The following is a 25,922-nucleotide window of genomic DNA, read 5'->3' on the forward strand; positions in this document are numbered from 1 at the left end:
AAAGAATTATCCAAATCGGTCCACTAGCGGCGGAGTTATGCCGTAACACACATAAAAAAAAAAATAAAAAAAAAATATACCGACGAATTCAATACCTCCTTCTTTTGGGAAGTCGGTCAAAAAAAGAGTAGCCCATGTATGTGTTCTTCCAGACTATCGTCTACATTTATACCGAATTTCATGAAAATCTGTTTATCCGTTTAGGCTACAAATCCCTCTAAACATCCGCATTTATAATATTAGTATGATATGATTGGTCAAGCAATAAGTAATAAATATCATACTGGCCGCCAAGAAAGCTATAGAAAATATTTTTGTAATTAAGGAACGTAATTCGAAAGTAGTGAAAAATGTGACGTGAGCGATGTAACAACATTTTGTTTGTATTAAATGCCTTTTTATCAATTTATGTGAATAGTTTGTGTATTTTATCATTAAATAAAGAAGAATTTATCAATGGTACTAGTTTACATTTATTCAATGATGTTCATGCAAGTCAATAGTTCCACAAGTATTGTAAATTTCAAATTTATTAAAATTTCATTTTTATTGGACTCGGGCATGGTTTATAATAGTGACTTGAAACCGCCAATCGTAGTTTTACAATTTATTAGTACCTACTTGAAGCAAAGTTTCCAGTGCAGTTCAAAACATACTTGTAATTTTTACTCCCAAATTTTTCGGCTAAAAATATCAAACTAAAAGTTCATTTATTTAGGCGACATCGGGTGTATTTATTTGTGAAATTATAATAGAGTCGTTTGAATATAACTTTATACAATTAAAATATTGTATTTTTGCATACATTGGAATATCTTAAGAACTTCTGATCTATATTGATTAATAAACTACGTCATCAGTTAGTTACATTGGTTATGTTTTCATTATTTTTAAATTCACGCGGACGAAGTCGACAGCAACAGCTAGTATAATCAAATTTGCCTTGACATTAAATTACACAGTTTTTGTTTACAACTAAAAGGTGCTTTCTATTTGTTTTATTATTTTTACTAGATAAAATCATACTAATCATACTATCATACTTAATATTATAAATGCGAAAGTTTAGATGGATGGATGTTTGTTAGAGTTTGTAGCCTAAACCGCTGAACGGCTTTCGATGAAATTTGCTATAGGTGTAGAGGATAATCTGGAAGAACATATAGGCTACTCACTTTTTTTTTATTCTACGCGGACGGAGTCGCGGGCGAAAGCTATTTCTAAATAAACAAAACATTCTTACCCTCGATGTGAACAAGTTTGAACAAATGTTTTCACAATATGACGCAACGGATCTGAATAATTCAACTGAACTTTGGCCTAGTGTTCTCACAGTTTTGTTTGTTTGTTTCTTTAAATAAATAACGTTAAATAATTAATTTAATTAACAAAATTAATATTAAACCGATACATGGTCTAGATTTCGAATCCAGCATTTCGACTATTGTAAACCATATCCTAAAAAACTAAGATTTACTTGGAATGGTACAAAATTATTAGTAACTAACGAAAATCTGCTAGTTATTGTTTAACAAATTTTTGGCGCATAATATTTTGTTATGTTTATACTCGTATAGCTATATGTATGTGATTTGAAAAAAAAATTGGTAACAAAATTAAGACGTCGCGGAAAGTCTCCATCTGTTCTTGGAACATATCTTGGGCTAAGTTTTAGCAAATTACATTGTATTATTCACGTTTATTGATTGATTAAATTTTTAAATTTTCTTTAAAAACTTAGTAATTTTTAGTGATACTGTTGTATTTTTCCCGTGAAATGATTTCCATTTCTAAAACCCTGGTATGTGGTGTAGATAACAAATTTCCTTGTAATGTATATTCTATTCATTAATTTACCATATATAGGTGTTTTACGAGGTTTATTTTACAAACAATAATTTAATACGTACTTCTGAGTATATTTTGTGGAAAGAGATTATTGGAGTTGTAAATAAGGGTAATTAAGTCGGATAAATTAAAATTATCAACGCAAATAACACGGCTAAGTACTAAATAAGATTAAGGAATACAAAATATCCCATTATTAAGGACCTAAGCTTTATTCGCTGTATAAAAGCCTCGTAAAACTGCTGCTTATGCAAATTGTTATTCGCGAAGGCAATATAATTCTCGAAACAAAACATAATGAGGATTATCAAATGAATAATTCGGATTTTTTTTATAAGGAAATATTTATAAAACGTATTCGTCCGTTTTTTTAAAACACAATCTATCAATTTCATTGAACACTAGTTGTTGCTTGCGACTCCGCCTGCGTGAAATTAAAAGATAATAAAGCATAGCATAGTATATACTCACAGACAATTTACCTTTCTCAAGGTGAAAGAATTTTTGAAATGCCCAGTAGTTTTTGAGTTATTACAATACATACAAAAATATTAATCTTTCCTCTTTGTGACATTGGATGTTTGTTAGAGTTTGTAGCCTAAACGGCTGAACGGATTTCGATGACATTTGGCATAGATGTGGAACATGGTCTGGAAAAACATATAAGCTAATTACTTATGTAGTCGGAGTCGCGGACAAAAGCCAATAAATCATAATTTATCAAAATGTACCATTTCTTGTAGATTAAAAAAAAAATTGAAATTATTTTTAATCTTTGAACCCAATTGGCGATCGTTCAAGTTCTACGGAGTGGGAGAGAAGTTACTTCCATGTTTCAATTCGCATTTTCAAATAAGCCCACTATCCCAGTTAACTGAAACAATTGCCACAGATGAAAAATAAGTCGTATTTTATATTAATTCGCCATTATCTTTTTGATTTAATGTTGAAAAACATCGATTTGGATTCGTTCCAAGATATTTTAATTTTCTTCACAGTGTATACTAATAATTTAATATTGGTTAAGAATGTCATTTAACAATTAACTGATGGTTACTAATACTTCTTAATCAGGGTTCTATGAGTGTTCAATCATACTTAATATTATAAATGCGAAAGTTTGGATGGATGGATGGATGTTTGTTAGAGTTTGTAGCCTAAACGGCTGAAAGGATGAAATTTGGTAAAAATGTAGAGAATAGTCTGAAAGAATACATAGGGTACTCACTTTTGTTTTTTTAATTCCACGCGGACGGAGTCGCGGGCGAAAACTAGTCATTTAATAAATCTACATGTGTAGGACCTAGCCCATTGAAAAAATGAAAAATAAATTACGGCCAAGAATACAGTAGTAAATGCAATGAATGAACAAATGTAAAAATAAAAAGACAAACATCAGTTACTTGTACAAAGAATTGACCCAAGGTCCTCGCAGGCACAGCTTGTATTCAAAATGTATAATGCCCTACAAACTTGTTAGCATGGTCAGCCTTGTAACAATATATTTCATAATGACTTACAGTGTTACTACTAATGATGGTGACATCTATCTCCGTTTATCTCGTAACATCGTAGCCGTCTCGGAAAGGATTTTGCGCGCGACTGTACTGAGGAATTCAATTAAAATGCAATTACAGTAAGCTCTAGATTAATCTTGTTTAGAATATTATGTTACCACCAGGTTTTAGGATAACTTAAAGTTGTAAGTTACCTTTTTTAAATGAAAATATTAATATAACTAGCTGTTCCCATGGGGCTTCATCCGCGGGTATAAAAACTTCATTTTATCATTTACATTTGTCAATTTATCAATTGCAAATGTCAAAATGACATGTCATGATGACAATCTATGGTAAACTTGATTCCTTGATGTTGGCAGCGACTTATTGTCTCTTTTCCACATTAGGATTTTTATCCAATTTATTTACAAACTAAGTTTAATGGCGTTAAAATATACAGCGTAAAGCGTGACGCAAGTGTAGGGCTTTTTATTCAAAAAATAATTATTCAAAAATATGATGTAATTGCTAACATCTTAGGCAACAAAGAAGTGTATGTTTACGCTTTATTATAATAGTATAGATTATTGCCGGGCTACAAAATGGAACTTGCTAGCACTAGTACAAAGCATATTTGACTTATGGCTGGTTTTCCAACTACGTTTAACTATTCGTTAGTGTTTTTAGGTTCAAGAAATTTATCAAATGCGTTTCGGAACAACTTAACTAGAGTTTAATTTCGTTGAAACTTTACGTTAACCTTCCGGTAAGCTGACACTTATGAATCGCTAGGTAATAACAAAAAAGTGGAAGCTTCAGAAACCCAGCAATAATGATGTACTAAAGAAAAACGATATCATGACTGTAAACTAACATGTGTATAAAAAGATGTAATGTCGAAGAGTTGAATAAGAACCAGATGTTGATATTCTACACAAGCTTTTGTCTGCGACTCCGATCGCATGGAATTAAAATAACAAAAGCAAGTAGGCTGTGTTCTTCCATACTCTATATGTATGTAAAATTTCATAGAGATTCGTTCAGCATTTTAGTCTAAAAAAACAAATTAGTAAGATTGTATTCTTTTTAATTCAATATGAAATATTAAATATATCATTTCGAAGTGATTCGTACTTGATCCTTTGCCAAGTGTTTAATTTAATCTCGCGAAGGCAGATAAGTTTCGTTGGCGTTTGTTTTTTGCTGGATACAAATAAAATGGCGACGCGGAATGTAAATGCGCGATACTGAATAAGATTTATTTAAATACATATTTTTATTCCTATCTCAACGTGTCTTGAATTTTTATTATCTAGTTACGGGAGTCATTTTTGAAATAACATTAATATTTAAAATTACATTTGGGTTATATATGTAAGTATTCTTAAGTTTTTAGCGAAATAAATATGAAAACTCTAAGGGTCTGTCCCAATACTGGCTGATAGATGCTCAGATAGTTTAAAAATGACGTCACGTTCAGATAAGGTAACAAAATCCGATATTTCCATTACATGTTTTACACTTCGATTGTTATTAGACAGTTTATAATTTGGTGGGACAGGCCCTAACAGTACTAAAACTACGCATTATTTCATGACCTCGTTTTGTTAGTTATTTCCCAAACATTAATTTATATATTAGTAACAGTTGCCTGCGACTTCTCTCACATAACGTAGCTTTTTAATGGTAAAAGAATTTTTAAATCTGTCCAGTAGTTTTTGAGTTATTTCAATACAAACAAAAATACAAATCTTTCCTCTTTATAATATTAGTATAGATTTTTATGAAACCAATGTTTTTGATACATTGTGTAGGAATATACTTCTTGTCTCTCGACAATTCAAGTCACGTTATACAGATCTGTAACGTCCGAGGTCTTGCTTACAGCTTCGTAAGTTTTATGCACTATTAACTTATTCTTGTTCGAAAATCTTGTTGAAATTGTCTTGTGATTTATCATTTTTAAAGCATTATTTTAGAGAAAATGCAAATTGCACTTTTTCTTTTGGCGTAAAAATGACTTGGGTATGCATTCTGTGCATTAGGTATTTGCGGATGTTATGGAAACCCCTAAAAGATGCAACTACTTCCTCTGCCAATACTCCCCTGAAACCCCTGATAAGCAATAAGACGAATATCGGTCTTTGTGCACAATTTAACTGCATTTCTAACAGCAATTTGATCACGTCCCTGAACGTTTACCGCAGAAACTAATGATTCAAAATGGTCCCTAAACGTTGAAGTTTAAATTATATAATTTATATTTGTCCCTCTTCTTTGTCGTTGCAGTTTTTTTAGACGTCATTTATAGTGGCACACATTATATTAATAATATGCGAAAGTTTAGATAGATAGATGGATGTTTGTTAGAGTTTGTAGCTTAAACAGGTGAACAGATTTCGATGAAATTTGGCATAGATGTAGAGGATAGTCTGGAAGAACACATAGGCACAGTAACACATATTCACTTTTGTTTTTTTCAATTCCAGTCTAAGTCGCCGGCGAAAGCTAGTGACAGCTAGTGCACAGCACAACTGTTGTGCGATTGTCGATTGTTTCGCAGTCATTCAACTGTTTAGTTGCACAACTAAAAATCGAGTAGTGCATATATAATCTCATAGGAATCAAAGCGCACAATTTAGTCAAAGTGCTCTCTGAATATAATTAAATTAGATAAAGTTATCTTGCTGTAAAAATATCGTGTAATAATTTAGAAGTTGCTGATTCATTTTTTCACGGGACAAATAAAAAACTATTTCATCTAAGAGGCTTACAAGATTGTGGGCATAAATGCGTAAAAAATGCTACCGCGGGAAGTATGTCGGCAATTTGAGATGAAACCGACGACGAACGCAACAGCGCGGAAACGTATCCGCTCAACTATCATTTATAACAAAACAGTTTTTTTTTTCTTGAACTCAAAATATTAAAGTATCAATAATTCCAGTTTTTATTGATAGAAAGAAAAAAGATCTATGGATAAATATGGTGTCCTAGTATTGAAAAGGAGCATAAAACTGCCACAGAAACGAAGAGTGGTCTATAGATGACAGTAGCTCGATAAATCTTCATCACCAGCTCACTATACGTCCCCACAGAAGGGCTCGGAGCTTACCCTAAGATAGGGTGACTAGGCCATAGTCAGTCATGCTGATGCTGCACTGCGTTTTGGTTTACTTCACATATATCTTTGAATTTTTTTGTCGATATGTGCAGGTTTCCTCACATTGATTTCCTTTACCGAAAGAACGCCAAGTAAATTGAACATATGAAAATTCGTAAATCACATCGGTACAGCGGGATTCGAACCCAAGAACTGTAGATTGCAAGTCAAGTTAAACCACTGAGCCACCGACGCTTGATGGATAAATACATACTCATAATGTAGAATAATAAAAAATAATAAAAAACCATGAAAAATGACATAGTTCATTGTTATGTGTACGCTAAGGAAGTTCCTTAGTGTAGTTTTATCATACAAAAACTACAATAGGAGAAAAGACTTTGTAAATTATACGTAGGTACTAAACGTATACAATGACACAGAATTAAATAGTTACTTTATAGCTTAGATCGAATTCGAGTAGAAGTTTCAGTTACAAATTAAATTTGCATATCTTAATAGTTTTAGGAATATGCTAGTCTGGTAGTAAAATAATATTACGGTGTACATTACGTTACAATATTTCGGATAAGGGAAAAAGGGTTGCCAACTTGGATAGAGTTTGAAATAAATTGGGATTATTCCCAACCGTCACACCACTCTGTCCCCACGTGAGATAAAATTGATTCATCCGTCCCACCGTTTAATCCCACTATCACCAATAAGGTGACAGACGGAACAGTTATGTAATAAAATAAGTTTCAACCGTCACCTCGTCGCAAAAGGTGGGATGAATTAAACTTTTTACTCTCATCTGTCTACACGTGGGGACAGAGCGAGGTGATGGTTGGGAATAATCCATAAATTGTCTATACTAATATTATAAAGAGGAAAGATTTGTATTTTTGTATGTATTGGATTAATTCAAAAACTCCTGGGCCGATTTCAAAAATTCTTTCACTTAAAGCTACATTATCGACCTCATGACACGACATAGGCTATGTTTTTTTATTATTTATTTAAAGCAGAATAAAAGGTTATGTTTTAAGGTGAAAGTGGCGATAAAATATTTCATGTTTTTATAAAGTGTTTCTTGTTTGTCTATTTGTCTATAATTTATTAAAACTGTAGTTATAGATTCAGTATTTTTTTTTAATTCAGTAAAAGTCTTGTTTTAATATCTATGTATTGTAAGTTATTAATACATTTTCAAATTAGATCCTAAGACCTATTTAACTACAGCTGTCGTTTCTGTGTTGAAAGATTCCGTATTATTGGGAATCCTAAAAATAGTTCTCTTTGAAGATTTAATGATCGCACAAACAAATGAATTAATGAAAGGGTTCTAATGATTAATGCTTTATTTAAAATATCTTGGAATCTTCATTCGTAACACTTAAGTTTATTTGAGTTATTAGTGCTAAGTTGTTACTTAATGGCAAATCGATTTACAAGCTACGGAGTCAAGGTTTGATTTACCATTGTTATGTTTTTTATGCTTTAGTATAGATTTTTTGTATCCAAGTAGCTTATTTTTATTATTGTATAGAAATATATATTGTTTATGGCATACGGAATAAACATACATTTTTAATTATGATATGATTGCTTATCTTCCCTTAATTTAATGTAAAATTCAAATTACATAACTGATATAGATTTTCTTCTTTAATAATTCGTTTATTACAAACCTTACCACAATATTAATAAGAAAACAAGTCATAAATCACAAAAGCACATTTTTGTTTCACATATTTAACAACACTTATAAAAACATTAACAACAATTAAAAACAAAAAACATTAATTTCGCGCGCATTTCAAAAGTGACGTTTGTTATTTTCATTCCACGAGACAAGTCATGTTACGTGACAGAGCGGGAGAAGTTCCCGCGTCGCGTTCCGATCGCTGACTGAAGCGACCGCGTGCTTTTGCCTTTGTCCGTCCAATGTTGGTCATTTTGGTTCCCCTATCGATGATGTATATCTTGATAATAACCGTCACAATGGGGTCAGGGTTTAACAAATCAGTGGCGAAAATTTACTGTTCTCGGGTAAAAGACTAACCTTTTCCCACGTTTTTTATACCTTTTGCACGACTGGCAGAACACTACTAATGTTTCTTTACACAATGTAATGAACATTGTAACTTCTTATAATTATAATTCTTATAACTTCTTGAGGAACAGTTAGTTGCATGTTAAATCTTATTATTTCCAACAGAGTTTAAAAATCATAAATAGAATAGAGTCAGGGGTCAATAATTTTCACGGATAGTAGTCAATAAAGATTATATTTAATTATTACAATTTTTTCGTGTAAAAATAACTGTAAATAAAATATATTTCGGTCATTTAAAAACTGTCAACCTGGTTTAAAATACATCGCATTTAAAGCGCATATTTTATTTGACCAAACGACTTGTAATAAATAAGTGACGTCACTAAATTGTACAGCTGAAAATAATTTATGATATACGATTTGTGTGTTTTTCAATATACATAGATATATTCAATTAGACCTAACTGTTCAATGTGGAAACACTATTTCTAACACGTATTGTCATCATATATACACTATACTAATATTGTTTGGATTTTTGTATATATTGAAATAACTAAAAAACTACTGTATTAATTTTAAAAATTATTTCACCAATAAAAAACAACAATTGCTAAGTAACATAAGGCTACTTTTATAACTAATACATTTTTTTCATATCACGTGGATGGGGTCACGAGCAACAGCTAGTTCTCTATAAACAAACTGAAATAGAGATACTTTTTATACAGACGTTGCAACAATTTGATGTCACAGTTAAACTACATTTTTTCTTATTGTAATTAAAAGTTTCTAGACATTGGTTTCTGTACAGTTTGAGCCCTTCGCGGTGCTCCACTCACAGAAAAATTGTCTCGTCCTTGCAACAAGGCAAACTCCGCTCCTTGTTACCAATAACCAATTATATAGCAGTGAGTTGCGCAAACGACGGAATAATAAAAGAAATTAGCCGTGGACCACCGACCAACATTTTATGTACAATTTTAATGCTGCGTCCTATTGGTTTTTGTTCCGCGTCGTCTTCAAAAAGTAGAAAAAGTTAAAACGCTAGTTTTTGAAAATCGAACACCATCAAATTCCCTAACAGTACATTCTCGATTGCTACTCAATTTGTTGACTTTGTAAAACAATGTAGGTTACAAACGTTATATTGAAAACAGTCATACTCCGGCAATACCATTGTACCAACATAGAAAAAAATACGAAGGTAAATAGCAACATTTGAAATCCCAACAAGGTGCATTAATTAAAATATTTGCAAGAAAAAACTGCAAAGCGCTAGCCTGCATAGATTTTATGAAAGAAAAATTAACTAATGAACATTTCTAGGCGTAGAGGCATTTCTATATTTATGAATTTCATGGCCTCAATTTTAAAAACACTCTACAATATTCATTTCCTTAGAATTTCTTACGTGAATACATTTGCCCTATTTACTTGGCCTTTTTCAATAAAATTAGACGTATCGTTTCTAGTGAAAACCTAAAATAGTAGACACTAGATATTATGGAAACAAACTTAACACTTATAGCCTGTCCCACCACTGGCTGATAGACGGTCAGATAGCTTAAAAATGACGTCACTGTCCGATAAAGTAACAAAATCCGATCTTTCCATCACATATTTTGAACGTTGGATTGTTATCAGACAATTTACAATTTGGTGGGACAGGCCCTTAGACATCACTACGGATATTAAAATACTGGTTTATTAATTTTTAACAAAAAAAGTAGTGTAACTAACAATAGTTAGTAATTTCGAACGATTTAATTACACTATTATCGACATTTCAAAACTACGAATAAACGATGCTATAAAAATCATAAAATGTGAGCAGTAAAGTTAAATTTACTAGCATTTTTTTCTTATTTATCAAAACCATTGTTGTATATTCGTGTAACTCAGATTTAGAGAAATAATAATCATAATTTGGCAATTTGAAAATTACAGAAATTAATTTAAAAATATATCTACAGACGCTCAATTCTAACTGACAGTTTTAGTTGAAGAGTCTGACTTTTCAATTAATCTGTGCGTGGATATGAAAAAAATAAAAAAGTTCAACTGATTATTTACAACTCGTCTTTAGCGGGCTTGAGGTATCATAGGCGTAGTTGAATTTAGTTTTTTTAATTAACAAGCATTGTTGTTGTTTAAATATTTCGACAGTGTAAACGCAAAGTGAACAATACATTTGATGTGCTGCTTTTAGCGATACTTCTTAAAATGCCATCTTCTTTCGAAGTTAGGCGATCTTTCGGGCGACTTGTATTCGTGATACCGCGTCTCTGAAAAGTGAACGTGTGCTCTTTCCAAACCACTGGCGTAGGAATGAGCCAGGACGTTCTTCGACCTACACTTCGCTTTCCGTGTATCTTGCATTGTAGAATGAGCTACAGTTGTTAGGTTAGAGATACGTTTAATTTTAGATCTAATCTGGCATTGCATTGTGAAGTTTTCGTGGGCGTCAGCCGCAGGTGTGCACTAAACACACAACGTAAATTATTTCTAACATAATTCTGTTCCATTGATGCTATTATTATGTTGACTGATATATTAAAATACTTATTTGAAAAGAAATTCTATTAACAGTTTTGTTATATCTCAGTACCCAGTATTCAAAGCTGAGCGTGAACCCAATCCGGTCACCATCACTTTTTTTTATTTAAATACATTTTTTCCCACTTAATTACTGTCAAGGAATACATTTTATTTTATTTGATTTTGTATTTTATATTAACGTATTGAAAATTCCTAATAGCACTTTTATATAAATTGGACAAAGTTATTTATTGTATAATAAATTAGACATTGACAAATGTCTTAAGTGTACTTTGTAAAACACATTATACCTTATTCTAAACACAATTTCTTTTTAACTTTTACTTAATTACCAAACTACACGCGTCTTCAGTTAGCTTAGGTGGAGTCGTGGTCAAGCGCTGGTTTATTTATGTTAAAAAAATAACCAATAGTAAGTATATATTTGGCTTTAGTTTAGCATTTTTATTTTTAGTATTTAGCTTTGCAATGTTACTAGCAGCCAGTTTATTTTGCAACATTTGTGTTATAAATATAACTACTAAGATTATTGCAAAATAATACTGGCAACTAACAACACTATTCATAAATAAACAGGTGTCTAGACACAGTCTTTACTGTCGTAGCACGATTCACAATAATATTCTTATCCCTTTTATTCTCTCTAATAAAATAGAGACAACAATAGTCATCTTAAATCTTACTTCTTACTTCTTACTAATATTATAAATGTGAAAGTTTAGATGGATGAATGGATGTTTGTTAGAGTTTGTAGCCTAAACGGCTGAATGGATTATTATTGTCGTAAATATAGAAGATAGTTAGGAAGAAAACATAGGCTATTCACTTTTGTTCTTTTCAATTCCACGTTATACTATTTGAAATTCGAATTTTTCACTTCGAATTTCAATTTTGCATTATCCAAACTATATAACACCGTATATCTTATGATATATAAAATTGTGTACTTTTATTGGCACCGCCATAAAATACATCGTAAATCCAAAGGAAAAACCTTTGGGGAGATAGTAATATATGTATTAAATAAGATATATGGGTAAGAAATACATTATCTTACAAAGCATTACGTAATAAATTTCCTTAGCAACAAACTCGATCAACATTTTATACCAACGCTAGTGAGTTACACTAAAAACTCTTTGTCTATACTAATATTATAAAGAGGAAAGATTTTTGCATGTATTGAAATAACTCAAAAACTACTGGGCCGATTTTAAAGATTTTTTCACCGTTACGAAGGTAATTTATCTACGAGTAATATAAGATATATATTATTATTACTAATGTTTATTAACTATTATTAAACAACATATTTCTGGACTACTGCGTTAAAAATCACATTATATTAACTTTTCTCGGTTTACGCTGCTTAAACCGTTAAAGATATATAAAAATGATGTGTGAAAGAATTGTAGATTTCAAAAAATTCTACAGAAAAGTCCGCGTTAGCATATATCTTTAGCAGATTTCTTACAATAACCACTTTTCTGTTAACAAAATGAATTGAAAACCGCACGCTATTTGGGGCGTTCTTTTATTGGTTTCAATATTAATCCTTATCCAAATGTGTTCTCAGGAGAAATTAATGTACAACAAAATTGTCCTTGACAATATTTAAATTGGACTAATAGTTTAGAATATATCGCGAACAAACAATAAGGGTAACCGAAAAATCAGCTTACAAGCTACCGGGCTTAAAAATTTGGAATCATGCATCAGTAGATTTCTGTTATTACGTAGATTACTACAAGGTAATATTTTTGGTAATAGGTTCCAAAAAGGGGCGAACGTAAGTTATGAATTTTCAAATTTAACGCGGACGAAGTCGCGGTCAACTGCTATAATAACAATAACACACATGTTATTACTATAAAGCAAAACTTTTCCCTAAATACTATATCCTTTGAGAGATGAAGCGTGTTTTCTCTTTATATAAACCGGAGTTAGGGACCGTTAATGTCCCCGCAGGCGACAGCGTGTCTACTTACATTATGTATTGTGTTTAGCGACATTTATTTGGTGTGTAACATCATAAAACACTTTTTCCAATAACAATGTTTTACCTTTTGTATTAAATGTAAATAGTATTGTATTGTAAAGTCATATAAAATAGGCGATAAATACGATACACTTTAGATAACGTATGTTTTTTGCTAAAGTACAAATAATGGTACTTCTCTTTAATTGAAATTGCAAATGTCAAAATACCAATTACCTTACTATGGCAATCTTGCTTCCTCGATGTTGGCAGCTACTTATGGTCTCTTTCCCACATTATGGTTTTTATCCAGAATATTTACCCCCTAAGTTTAATGGCGTTAAAATATATTGCCTAAAGCGTGACGCAAGTAGAGGGCTATTTATTAAAAAAAGGATTATTTAAAAATATGCTGCAATTGCTGACATCTTAGGCAACAAAGAAATGTGTGTTTACGCTTTATTATAATAGTATAGATGTTAGAGTTTACACGGGAGGAATGGATGGATGGAGGGATGTTTGTTAATCTCTGTGTGACACAGATATAGAACATAGTCTGGAAAAACATATAGGCTATTAATTATTTTTTCATATAACACCTATTAAATAGACATATGGCTAAATATTAAGATATGAGTAGGAACTAAAAGGTAATAATTATTCAGTATTTATTACTAAATTAAATTTAAAACAGTATCATTGAAAATATCAAAAAGATTCTACATTTGTCATCTATAGTTACGCCATCTTTAAAATTTTTTTTGGAATACAGTAGCGGAGTTAACGCCATCTATGTTCAGAATATTTTAGGCTTTCAGCTGTTAACGTGAATGAGTTTCATGACGACTCGGACTACGAGATGGCGCTTTACAAAAAAAACATTGGAAAAGATTTTATGAGCCTTATACGTAAGTAATTCAAAATGTTTTTGGATTTTAAAATATTTAAATAAGAATAAGGTGAATAATTTATATTAGATTACCTAAAGTTTTATGGCGACGTAGGGCTGAACAGGTATTAAATTAACAACCACACTTTGGTCAAATTGACAACCCTGAATAATAGTAGTAAAAATGTTTTATTGTTACTTAGGGCGGCCATACATGTACTACATAAACATGTAAAGACTGCTTCAAAAGATATGCTTATTATGAGGACCAAATTACGGTTCTTTTTTGCGAATGCCAATTTTTTCCCAATCGTTAGACCGCACGCACTTTGACTAAACTACTGCAAAACTCTTTAGTCGGGCATTGATTCCTATGACTTTTAAGGTGCACACACTACTTGATGTTAAGTTGTCCAATTAAACAGTTGCATTGGCTTCGAAACAATCGACAATCGCACAACTGTTGAGCGAGAGTTTAGTCAAATATGTGCGCCCGCTAACGACTGCTTGTAGAATTTATATGGCAACCCTTAAGCTTGCGTGTCTCCGCTTCGGTTCAGCCTCTAAAAACGAATGTGAAAGGAAATAAAATATTTTATTACAAATTAAAATCCGTTAACGGTTTTTGGCATGACTGTACAAGTATTTGTTTGTGCTTTCTTTGTTCTTGTTATTACGTTCTCTTATCTAGTGTACTAAAGTTTTGTTAATGCATAACCTTTATCGAAAATTTCCTTGAATTAAAATTAACTTTATAGTTTGTCTAAATAAGATAGATTAGTTTGATAAATGACCCATATGAAGTATCGAATTCAATTTGTATGACGGCAAATGGCGTACTTAATAGACAGGTATCGTAGTGACGAGACAAACACGCATAGCAAACAATTATGAACTATCGATATTCGGTTTAAATATTTATCGAAAATTATTATTTTCTTATTAACTAATTTAGAGGGCAATTTTAGTTTTGATTATAGTGTAGAGAATTTAGCGATGACAATAATAATAGTGAAATCCAATTCGATTACGTACGGCTGTAGTAGTAATAAACATTTATTTGCTCTCATTATTTGTAATAGTTCTGCAGGTAATTATTAATTTGAGAAAACAGTGTCTTTTTTTCAATACATAAGTTTTAACTACGAATCTATCGATTCCAATTTCTATAAGAATAAAAATCGAAAATCGATAAGATTGATGACTGATTTACACAACCATCCCTAATAAATTTGAAGTGAATTGTCAAACTAATCTAAATTATTTAGACACACTACAGTATATGATTTGGGGCATGGTTTAATACACTTTTTAATGTCGCGCTGTTGGAAAATTTCTCAAACATTAATCAGGGACTTGATATATCGGAGCTGTGGTTCTTTTTTATAGAACGGTTCGAAATATTGTGGTTTTATGATTGTTTGGGTAGGATAAGGTATATTGGTCAAGTATTTTTTTACTTCCACATAAGTTTTAAATTGCCACTAAGGAAGAAAGTCCTTTATTGAAAATTGTACAAAGAAAAGCTTGTCTCTGGCAATCTAAACAAAAGAGGGATGTCAGAAGTGGGATTCGAACCCACGCCCACAGAAGTGGACTGCGACCTGAACGCAGCGCCTTAGACCGCTCGGCCATCCTGACATGCATAACTGCAGTGAAATAGAGAATTAATTCCAATAATAACTACATTTAGTAGTTAAATATCACATTGATCATATTTCCCCACACTCCCCTGTCACTTTACTGTCCCATTTAACTTTGCGGTTATAAACAATTATATAAACGAGCAGTTATCGTTCGTTTGCGCATAACTTTTGTGATTACCGCTTGCGAAGTATCCATCGCTGACTACGCAGTGAAAATGTCCGCTGACTACGCTACTAATCCCGCAGTGAACACTTTGCGGGATTATCTCCGTATCCGCAGCGTTCATCCCGACGTCAATTACGGTAAATTACATATTGTTTTAACATCATAATAAAGGACAGATATTTGTTTAAACGTTTACGATTATTTTGTATCTCTAGATAGCTTTACACTGAACAAGTAGGATAATTCATTTTAATTTTATAATAACAGATGAATGCTTGACGTTTCTAAGAAGTCAAGCGGCTGCTATCGGTCTACCAGTTCAGGTATTCGAAGTAGTGCCGAAGAAACCAGTACTAGTGATGACGTGGGAAGGTCTACAACCGGAGCTATGCAGTGTCCTGCTTAATTCGCATATGGACGTCGTGCCCGTGTTTGAGGTAGATTGACGGTTTAGAAGGCAAATATAAAATGGTTGGAATATTAAACCGGCAATGTAAGGCAAGATATCAATTGTTTGTTTTTCTAGAAAAGTTGGAAGCACCCGCCTTTCGCTGGTGAGATAGTGGATGGTGTGATCTACGGTCGCGGTGTACAGGATATGAAGTCAATCGCTGTGCAGTATTTAGAAGCTGTGAGGCGATTGAAGAACAAAGGGATGCGTTTCAAGAGGACGGTCCATCTCAGCTTTGTGCCTGGTTAGTATACGCTAGTAAGGCCATTGCTACTACATTTAAAACTTTTTACTTCCTTACTACTTAAATGATATTGCATAGACTAAGAGCGTGGGCACACCCAAAACTAAACTATCGCATAACTATTTAGTCTAGCTTTGATTCCTATGAGCTTATATGGAGGTGCGAACACTACTCGATTTTTAGTTGTGCAACGAAACAGTTGAATTGGCTGCGATACAATCGACAGTTGTACAACAGTTGTGCGATTGTTTAGTCAAAGTTGTGCGCCCACTCTAAAAGAGCTCTAGAAGAGGTATCTTTTGATTACTATTCTTGTCCGAAGTGTAACAGATTTTTTTCGATTTGGTTTTCGCTATAAAGGTAGTTTCTGTTCTGTTTTTTTAATATACATAATGCTATCAGGATGTAATGAAGGTCTCCAGATTTATTGGCTGAGCGCCTAACCGCTCGAAGCGCCACTCATTAAGGAGTCTTGACAACTGCTTCAAATATTCGTAATAAATTTTATAGAAATGAATATAAAAATATCTAGTTAGTTGCCTGCTAATTTTGCCAGCTAAGTTTTTGATATGGAGAACTACACGAATGAAATTATATACGACACGTAGACTCAATTAATGGTTACTTAAATATTTCCTATGTGCGGCAGTTAAAGGACGTTTCACGTTGGACCATATGGGCCAATTGAAAAAATTCTAGTTGACGTCACTATTAATTTTGTTTTCAATACAGATGAAGAAGTAGGTGGCGCTAAAGGTATGGCAGAGTTCGTAAAGACTGACCACTACAAGAATCTGAGGGTTGGTTTTGCTCTGGATGAGGGGATTGCTTGCTCTACCGAGGAGTACCAGGTCTTCAATGGAGAGAGGACTATTTGGCGTAAGATTGTTTAACACTATTGTAAGAATTAAACCTTAAACTTTTTAAATTGATGAGTTGTCATAATAAAAATTAATACAAGAGAATGCAAAATGAGGCTCTAATTGCTGGAAAAGTACATTAATTAGGAAATATTAGCCTAGTATTTTTGAAAATTTATTTTGGTAGTATCGTTCCTAATTTGGTTTTGATTTTTTTAGTACACTTTCTGACGTTTTAAGTTAAATTAATCTACTACAGACTACACAGTAATCCTGTAACATAAGTAATTACCTAATTATTACATACTTAAGTATAACGATTAAGATATTAAGGTAACTTATAGTCCTAGCTTACCGCAGGCTGTGATGTCATTATGTTTCCAGTCGCTAAGCTAGGATTAACAAAATGGTTTATGTAATGTCCTTTTTAAAATATCATCGCCCTTATTTAGAGCAGTTAAACACGACAAGGGTTGCCAAATGCTCGAACTTTTAAAAAGGTAAAAAAAATATTTATTTTACAGACTTAAATGTTATCTGTCCGGGTAAATCGGGCCACGGATCTTTGCTACTACCGGATACGTGTGGTGAAAAGGTATTTTCATATAATAATAATAAAACTTAATATCGAGGAAATCTCGTATTACATTGTCATATATAGTTAATTTCTAATTAACAATAACGTTGTAAATAACAATTATATTGGCAGAGCCCGCTTTAACATCTTCTCGCGAATGTACAGGCTCGCTACACGCAATACCATGACCAGAAAAGACAGGCTTCAAGTGGATGAAATTCTGTAGTTTGTCTGATGAGTAAACGCGCAGGAGGCCTTAAGTCCATTTCGTTTTCTTATAAAGAAAAGATGAATAGGGGAAGTCGCTATTTAGCCTTATTCCGATGGCTAGTTGCTCATTTCTCACTTTATACTATAAAAATTATAATATTACTTTTACGCTACCATTTTTTACATAAGATAATAGTATACCAATTCTATAGGGTTCATCGTTTTGTTTTAGACATGAATATGCTGTTCATACATCAATTTTAGCTGATAGAGTGACAAAAAGACGATATGACATAGTTTGCTCGTATATCTATCCAATAAACTTGCTCGCTTGCGTCCTAATTACTATAAAAAATTGTGATCGAGTGACGGAATATCTCGTTAACATTAATTAGTTAACAGTCGACTTCGTTATTCAAAAGTCCTTCAAATAAATTAATGAATAAAATCATAATTTGTCAACAGTAAGCTTCAGATATTATAAAATGATTTATCACATTTTTTTTTAATAAAGAATTCTTTACATAGTATCACGTAGATTCTTGAAATTGTAGTTATTTATATTTTTTTAATTGGAGGTTAAAACATAATGGATTAAAAGTATTTATAACCAGCTGTTGCTCGCAACTTCGCCCACGTGAAATTAAAAATATAGCCTATACTTCTCAGTGATAACATATCTTTTTAACGGTGCAAGAATTTTTCAAATCGGTCCAGGCGCAAGTTCGGCCCCATATGGAGTACTGCTCGCACCTCTGGGCGGGAGCACCCCAATGCCAGCTTCTTCCATTTGACCGCATACAACGGAGAGCGACTCGAATCGTCAACGGCCGAGCTCTTACCGATCGGCTAGATCCTCTGGCCTTGCGGAGGGACGTCAGTTCCCTCTGCATTTTTTACCGTATTTACCACGGGGAGTGTTCCGAGGAGTTGTTTGGAACGATTCCTGCCGCCGAGTTTCGTCATCGGACGACACGACAGACCGCCAGGTACCATCCTCACCATGTTGATGGCTGGCATTCCACAACCGTGCGGTTTTCGCGGAACTTTATGCCTCGCACAGCCGCGTTGTGGAACGGTCTGTCCTCGGCGGTATTTCCAAACCAATACGACTTAGGGTCCTTCAAGAAGCGAGCCTACAATTTCCTCAAAGGCCGGCAACGCATCTGTAGTTCCTCTGGTGTTGCGGATGTCCATGGGCGTCGTTGACCACCTTTGTGTTCCCGCCGCTCGTTTGCCCCCTTCTCTTATATAAAAAAAAGTACTTTTTGAGTCATTCAATACATACAAATCTTTCCTATTTTATAATCTATACTTCTATACTATTATAATAAAGCGTAAACAAACTTCTTCGTTGCCTAATTTGTCAGCACTTACAGCATATTTTTGAATAATTACCTTTTTAATAAAAAAGCCCTACACTTACGTCACGCTTTAGGCTATACACTTTCACACCATTAAACTTAAGGGGTAAATATTTTGGATAAAAACCCTAATGTGGGAAAGGGACCATAAGTTGAGGCCAACATCAAGGACGCAAGATTGCCAAGTTTTGTCATGTCATATCATTTTGACATTTGCAATTGACAATTTGACAAATATAAACAATAAAATAATTTTATGCTGATAAAATCGCACCGAAACTGTATAGATAGTGTGTTTTTTAACAATTTCAAAATACTAGTAGTAAATATAATAGCTAATTTATTAGAACACTTTATCATATTGTGCTTTTTACAGTCTTTATAATATTAATAGAGATTCACCTTTAAATTTCGGTCTCTACATAGTTAATTTACTTTATAATATGCCACCTGTTACTTGTCATTTAATTTAAATATTGTAATAATTCAAGGTGTTAGTGTGTCTGTAAGCGCGAGTGTTGCCAACTGAATGTTCCCTCGTCTGGAAATAGCTACTTTATTTATCGGTACAATGTTTATAAACATATCCGCATGTTGGTAGCTTCAGAATAATCTATATCTATACTTATATTATAAAGAGAAAAGATTTGTATTTTTGTATGTATTAAAATAACTCAAAAACTACTGGGCCGATTTTAAAAATTCTTTCACCATTAGAAAGGAAATTTATCTGTGAGTAACATAGGCTATATTTTATTATTACTAATGTTGAGGAACTATTAATAAACTACATATTTTTGGACCACGGCGTTAAGAATTCTCAATGTTTTAACTTTTCTCGGCTTACGCTGCCTAAACCGTTAGAGATATATAAAAATGATGTATGAAAGAATTGTAGATTTCAAAAAGTTCTACAGAAATTCCGCGATGACATATATCCATAACAAATATTTACAATATTAATGCTGTAACAAAAAACTTTGTTTAATCCTATTTCAATATTAGGTTTTTTTACTCATTTGGATAGGTGACTTTTTGGTTAAATTTATCTCTAAATCTAAAGCAAAATTATGAATTTAAGTGACATTTAAACATTGGTGAAAGTTTAATTATTACATATAATTGTTTTAACTACTTGGGCATTGAGAAATAGAGCTATTTTAAATATACCGGATAATGATAGTAGTAAATACCAAGGAATTGTAAAGAGCTAATGAATTATTACCTTTCTAGATTCGATACATTATAGACAAGTTCATGGATCTACGGCAGGTGTCGAAATCTAGACTGGAAAATGATCCAATGCTTACCATTGGTGACGTCACTTCTATCAACTTAACAATGATCAGTGTGAGTATATTTAGCGAGAAACAAATAACTAACGTTTCTAATTGTAGAATGCATGTACAGGAATGTATTGTCGTCCATTTCTTCTTCTTTGGACAAACAGGGACAACGATATTTAGTACAGGCGCGAACACGGATGCAATGTGTAGTTAGTAGTACATTTGTATTGTTTCCAGGGTGGTATTCAAGATAATATAGTGCCAGAAAAGATGAGGGCGACATTCGATATCCGTCTCGCAACGTCTGAGGATCTAGAGGCATTTGAAAATAAGGTAAGTACTCAACACATCTTACTAATCATACTTCATACTAATATTATAAATGGATGGATGGATGGATGGATGAATGAATGAATGAATGAATGAATGTTTGTTAGAGTTTGTAGTCTAAGCGACTGAACAGATTTCGATGAAATTTGGTAAAGACGTAGAGCATAATTTGGAAGAACACATAGGCTACTCAATTTTGTTTTTTTTAATTAAAAAAAACTGGGCGAAAACAAGTAGCTTATAATCCATTCTTTTGTGCTTTTATAAGGAACTAGCTGTGGCTGGCGATTTCGAACGCGTGAAATTAAGAAATATAGCCTATGTTACTCACAGATAAAGTACCTTTCTGGTGGTGAAAAAATTTTTAAAATCGGCCCAGTAGTTTTTGAGTTATTTCAATGCATCCAAAAATACAAATCTTTCCTCTTTATAATATTAGTATAGATGTGTGATGTATGAATATTTTTCAGATAAAGCAATGGTGCAGGGAGGCCGGTGCTGGTGTGACGTACAACTTCAACCAGAAGGACCCGTACGTGCCGCCCACTGCTGTCGATACAACTAACCCATACTGGATTGCGTTCAAATCATCCGCTGATAAACTGTGAGTTAATTAAATTAAGAGCCTGTCCCACCATTCTTGTAAATTGTCAGATAACCATCCAACGCATAAAATATGTGATGGAAATATCGGATTTTGGTACTCTATCGCTATCTGAGCCTCTATGCGCCAGTGGTGGGACAAGGCCAAAAACAATTACGTCTTATCAATAGCATAAATTTTAACCAATACCACAAGCAAAATTATTGTTTCATACTTCATAACTTCGCTTTTAATGTCATTCATAAGCCTCTTAACTATATATTCCAGTGGTATAAAGCTCGCTGTGCGTACATTCCCCGGCGGCACCGACAGTCGCTATATCCGCGCGACTGGCACGCCGGCTTTAGGGTTCACGCCCACACACCTCACACCCTCCTCCTTGCACGAGCACGACGAGAACTTGCCAGTGGAACAGTTCCTCAGAGGTATAGAGATATACGAAGAGATACTGCCAGCTGTCGCTAATGTATAATCTATACTTGATCTGTGTGTGAAAAATAAAATGGATGCATTTATTTCATGTTTAATTTGGTTTCCCTGTTACATTTAACCATTTGTTAGTGTTTTTGTTTCGTTAATGGAAAATGTCGAATGAAGGGTTAATAGTACCATGTGACTTAACTAGATAAAACTACACTAAATATCTAGCTTTTAAATTATTTTTGCTACATTCAAACACGCTGAAGTGGACATTATTATTTGCATATACGAGTGAAGCGCTTCAAAGCGCTTACGTTAATATTTAACATTTAAATCTCACTAAAACATACAGCAAATACCAAAGCAACGTAATTGTATTTCCGCAGAATATTCTGTTATATTATAGTGTAAAATCTTACAGTATTTATTAACGAAGTTAATCTTTTTAAGGGTTTATTTATTTAATATTTAATTAGGGTTGAAATAATTAGAGTCACGTTAGTAAACGCTACATAATTGCACTTAATTGGTGTTTTTAAGTGCAAACTAACGATTATAACGGCCGCATTTAAATTACTGGTTACTAAAATTAAAAAAAAATACTGGTTTGAAATATATATGAGTACCATATCTATAGCTATACTAATATTATGAAGAGGAAAGATTTGGATTTTTGGGTTTCTGTATGGAAATAACTCAAAAACTACCGGGCCGATTTTAAAAATTCTTTCACCGTTAGAAAGGTAATTTATCTGTGAGTAACATAGGCTATATTTTTCAATTTCACGAGCGAAGTCGCGAGCAATAGCTACCTTACTATAAAATGCTAGTTAATATCAAGAAAATTTATAATCAATTCCAATTCAGTATCCTAGCCATTAAGTTTAAATAAGTATCGAAGAAGATTTCTTCCTAAGAATAAACCTAAAGCGTTTCTTACAGATAACATAAACATTCTCCCTGATATAGTAGTAGGTAATCTGAACACGTATCCCTAACTTACGGCACGTTTCTTGTAAAACTTAGTAACTTACTTTGAGATAAAACTATTTATCTTAATCAAGTAACCTTCTTTTATAAAAACTGTGTTACATTTATGTGTAAATCTGACTAATCAATATTCTTAATAAAATACCTGAAGTTAAAGCATTTTTTATAACCTGTGGGACATGTCAGGATGGCCGAGCGGTCTAAGGCGCTGCGTTCAGGTCGCAGTCCACTTCTGTGGGCGTGGGTTCGAATCCCACTTCTGACAAGATTTATTTTGTTAATTATAATGGATTTTTTTTAATTACCTATGACTGAATCTCGCCACTTTTTGGTAACTTTAGGGAACTCTGAGTGAAATCTACACTAAGGGACTATTTAATTAACCATTAACATATTCTATACGGCAGTGAAATTGTTACTAATTTTCGTTGTAAACTTAGTCTAGTTATTATCTTGCTGTGAGAAAAAAAAAATATAGACTTAGTTAATAGTTTACTAGCAGCGGGTTTCTTTGTTATTATATCTGAAACTCTGAATAGATCTGTGCCGTTGTGGTGTCGTTAGTAAAATTGGAATTCATTCAGCCTTTGTGAACGGCTTGCGTTGAATAAAACATCGCTACGGATTGCTACGGTCTCTACGAGCGATTTGCGTTTGTAAAGCAATCGGTATACGAACGGTTCATATGTCGGTCAATACTTTTTACTCTATTTCAATGACTATCAGAAGCTAACGTATATTGACATATTGACTTGATAGAAAGAGTAGGGAAAATCCGCGTTGTTCCACTTCAGGAATCAGCCTCGTTATTTGCAATGAGACAAACTCCGCCTCTTCCTTAAATAACTAGATAGAAAGGTAATATGTTACTCACGGATACATTTTTTTTAAATTTCACGCTTGCGAAGTCGCGAGCAACAGCTAGAAGTAAGATATTTTTATAATTAGATGATACAGCATTGAAAAATACATACTTAACATAGAAATTTTAACATTACCTTGCATTCATTAGTATACGAAATATCGTGTTCATTGTCAATAATAAAATAACCAAAGCTTTATCCAATATTATGCAACAATAAACGTTATGAAGAAACGAATGAAAAGCATGAACGATCGAAATGTTTCAACACGAATGGATGACCGAAAACAAATGATATTGTTCCAGATATTTTATCCAGACAATAAATAATGATAATAGAACTATTTTCGTTTCAATCTTGATGCGTTTTTGTTTATCTACCATTTATTTACTGCGTTTTAAAGAAGGAATTCTTTGGTAATAAATGCTTATTAATATAAATAATAAAAAATACATTTTGTTAGCTTTCCCCCGAGACTCCGCCCGCGCGGAATAAAAAAAACAAAAGCGAGAAGCCTATATGTTCTTAAAGACTATCTTCTACATCTATGCCAAATTTCATCGAGATCTCAGCCGTTTAGGCTACAAACTCTAACAAACATCCATCCATCCATCCACCGCATTTATAATATTAGTAAAAAGTATGATGTTACTCAGTGATAATGGATTTTAAGATTAGTAGATTTTTTTGAAGTCGGTGTATCTATATCTATACTATTATAATAAAGCGTAAACACACACTTTGTCGCCCAAGATGTCAGCAATTACACCATATTTTTGAATAATAATTTTTTTAATAAAAAGCCCTACACTTACGTCATGCTTTAGGCTATATATTTTCACGAGATAAACTTAGGGGTTAAATATTTTGGATAAAAAACCCTAATATGGGAAAGAGACCATAAGTTGCTGCCAACATCAAGAAAGAAAGGTTGCTAAGGTATGTCCTGTAATTTTGACATTTGCTATTGATAATTTGACAAATGTAAACAATAAAATAAAATTTTCACAATTTCATGCGGATGAAGCCGCACGGGAACAGCTAGTTAATTTTTAAATTGATTCGTTTTAAAACACACTTTCTTCTTATGATAAACTACGCGTGAAGTTGGGATATTTTAATGTTTCATTCGCTTATGAAATTACGCAAAATGTATCAACTATTTTAACCTTGTTGTTTGTATTACACAGTTGTTAGGTTTTAATTTCTAACAACAATGTAACACGCAAGCTCTGGTTCCACTGCGGGTGCCAGGCGGCGATCTCTGCTGCAAATATCTTAGAATTAATTTCAATAAATTTTTACCTGTACATTTTAGTTACTACATTTCACCAGTAAATTTCTGTATAAATTATTCCAAAAAGCAAATGATTATTACAGATTCATGAAATACTCAAGACAGTAATATAAGTACTCGAAAACAACGTGCATGTAGGAAGATGTATGAGTGTAGAAGCGAGAGATGTGTCAGGACCGCGCTAAATACGTCCGTAGTCTCTGCCTACCGCTCTGATTTACGGGTATGAAAATGTATGTTTTGTTAGAAAAATTGAATTATGCTCATTTATTAGCGAATGCTAGCAGTCATTTTGAAAATCAAATAACAGCTACATTGTTTCATAATTGTAGTCAAAACAAGTGTTATTTGCATTTATAATTAAAATCTAAAAATTAAAAATAAGTGTGATTTAAAATTTAAATCGCAACTTGGTAAGTTGTACAAAAACGCTCCACAAAAACAGAGCATGTAAATTCAATATTCATATTCAGTTTGAAACGCAAAAGGTTTGCTTGTGAAATTCAAATCAACAAGACACGCCAAAGGAATCCCTGCCGAGACATGTTTCATTCAGATATCTGTCCTGGATATGTGTGTGGTACAACGCCATCTATCTTTCTATCCTGAAATTATTAAATAGTAAGATTGTAAATACAAAGTGATGCTAAAAAAATTCAAGAGAAATATATTTTTA

The 25,922-nt window shown here is 32.8% G+C and overlaps 2 protein-coding genes and 2 non-coding genes across 6 annotated transcripts in view; 2 read left to right on the forward strand and 2 right to left on the reverse strand.

Moving 5' to 3' along the window:
• The window catches only part of LOC106105802, a 34,494-nt gene extending 26,017 nt beyond the window's left edge, over positions 1–8,477 (reverse strand). For 2 of the 3 annotated variants that reach the window (XM_013286251.1, XM_013286250.1), the window contains exon 1: positions 8,142–8,477. The gene's annotated coding sequence lies outside the window, so the exon portion shown is untranslated. The remainder of the gene's footprint in view (positions 1–8,141) is intronic. The other variant, XM_013286249.1, reaches the window with a different exon arrangement.
• Positions 8,478–15,495: 7,018 nt separating this feature from the next.
• On the reverse strand, positions 15,496–15,579 carry Trnal-cag. Its single transcript has one exon. It is a non-coding gene; the product is annotated as a tRNA-Leu (tRNA).
• A 176-nt stretch (positions 15,580–15,755) lies between these two features.
• Positions 15,756–22,191, forward strand: LOC106105700 (aminoacylase-1-like). The gene is made up of 9 exons (XM_013286125.1): positions 15,756–15,887; positions 16,018–16,187; positions 16,277–16,445; positions 17,178–17,324; positions 17,830–17,900; positions 20,690–20,806; positions 20,980–21,075; positions 21,543–21,676; positions 21,944–22,191. Exons 1-9 carry the CDS (start codon positions 15,800–15,802, stop codon positions 22,146–22,148), a joined length of 1,197 nt encoding a protein of 398 aa, XP_013141579.1. The 5' UTR covers positions 15,756–15,799; the 3' UTR covers positions 22,149–22,191.
• A 1,076-nt stretch (positions 22,192–23,267) lies between these two features.
• Trnal-cag lies at positions 23,268–23,351 on the forward strand. The gene has a single exon. It is a non-coding gene; the product is annotated as a tRNA-Leu (tRNA).
• The last annotated feature ends 2,571 nt before the right edge of the window (positions 23,352–25,922 follow it).

Source organism: Papilio polytes, unplaced genomic scaffold (genome assembly GCF_000836215.1).
Source record: "Papilio polytes unplaced genomic scaffold, Ppol_1.0 DF822733.1, whole genome shotgun sequence".
NCBI classification, from domain to species: Eukaryota; Metazoa; Arthropoda; class Insecta; order Lepidoptera; family Papilionidae; genus Papilio; species Papilio polytes.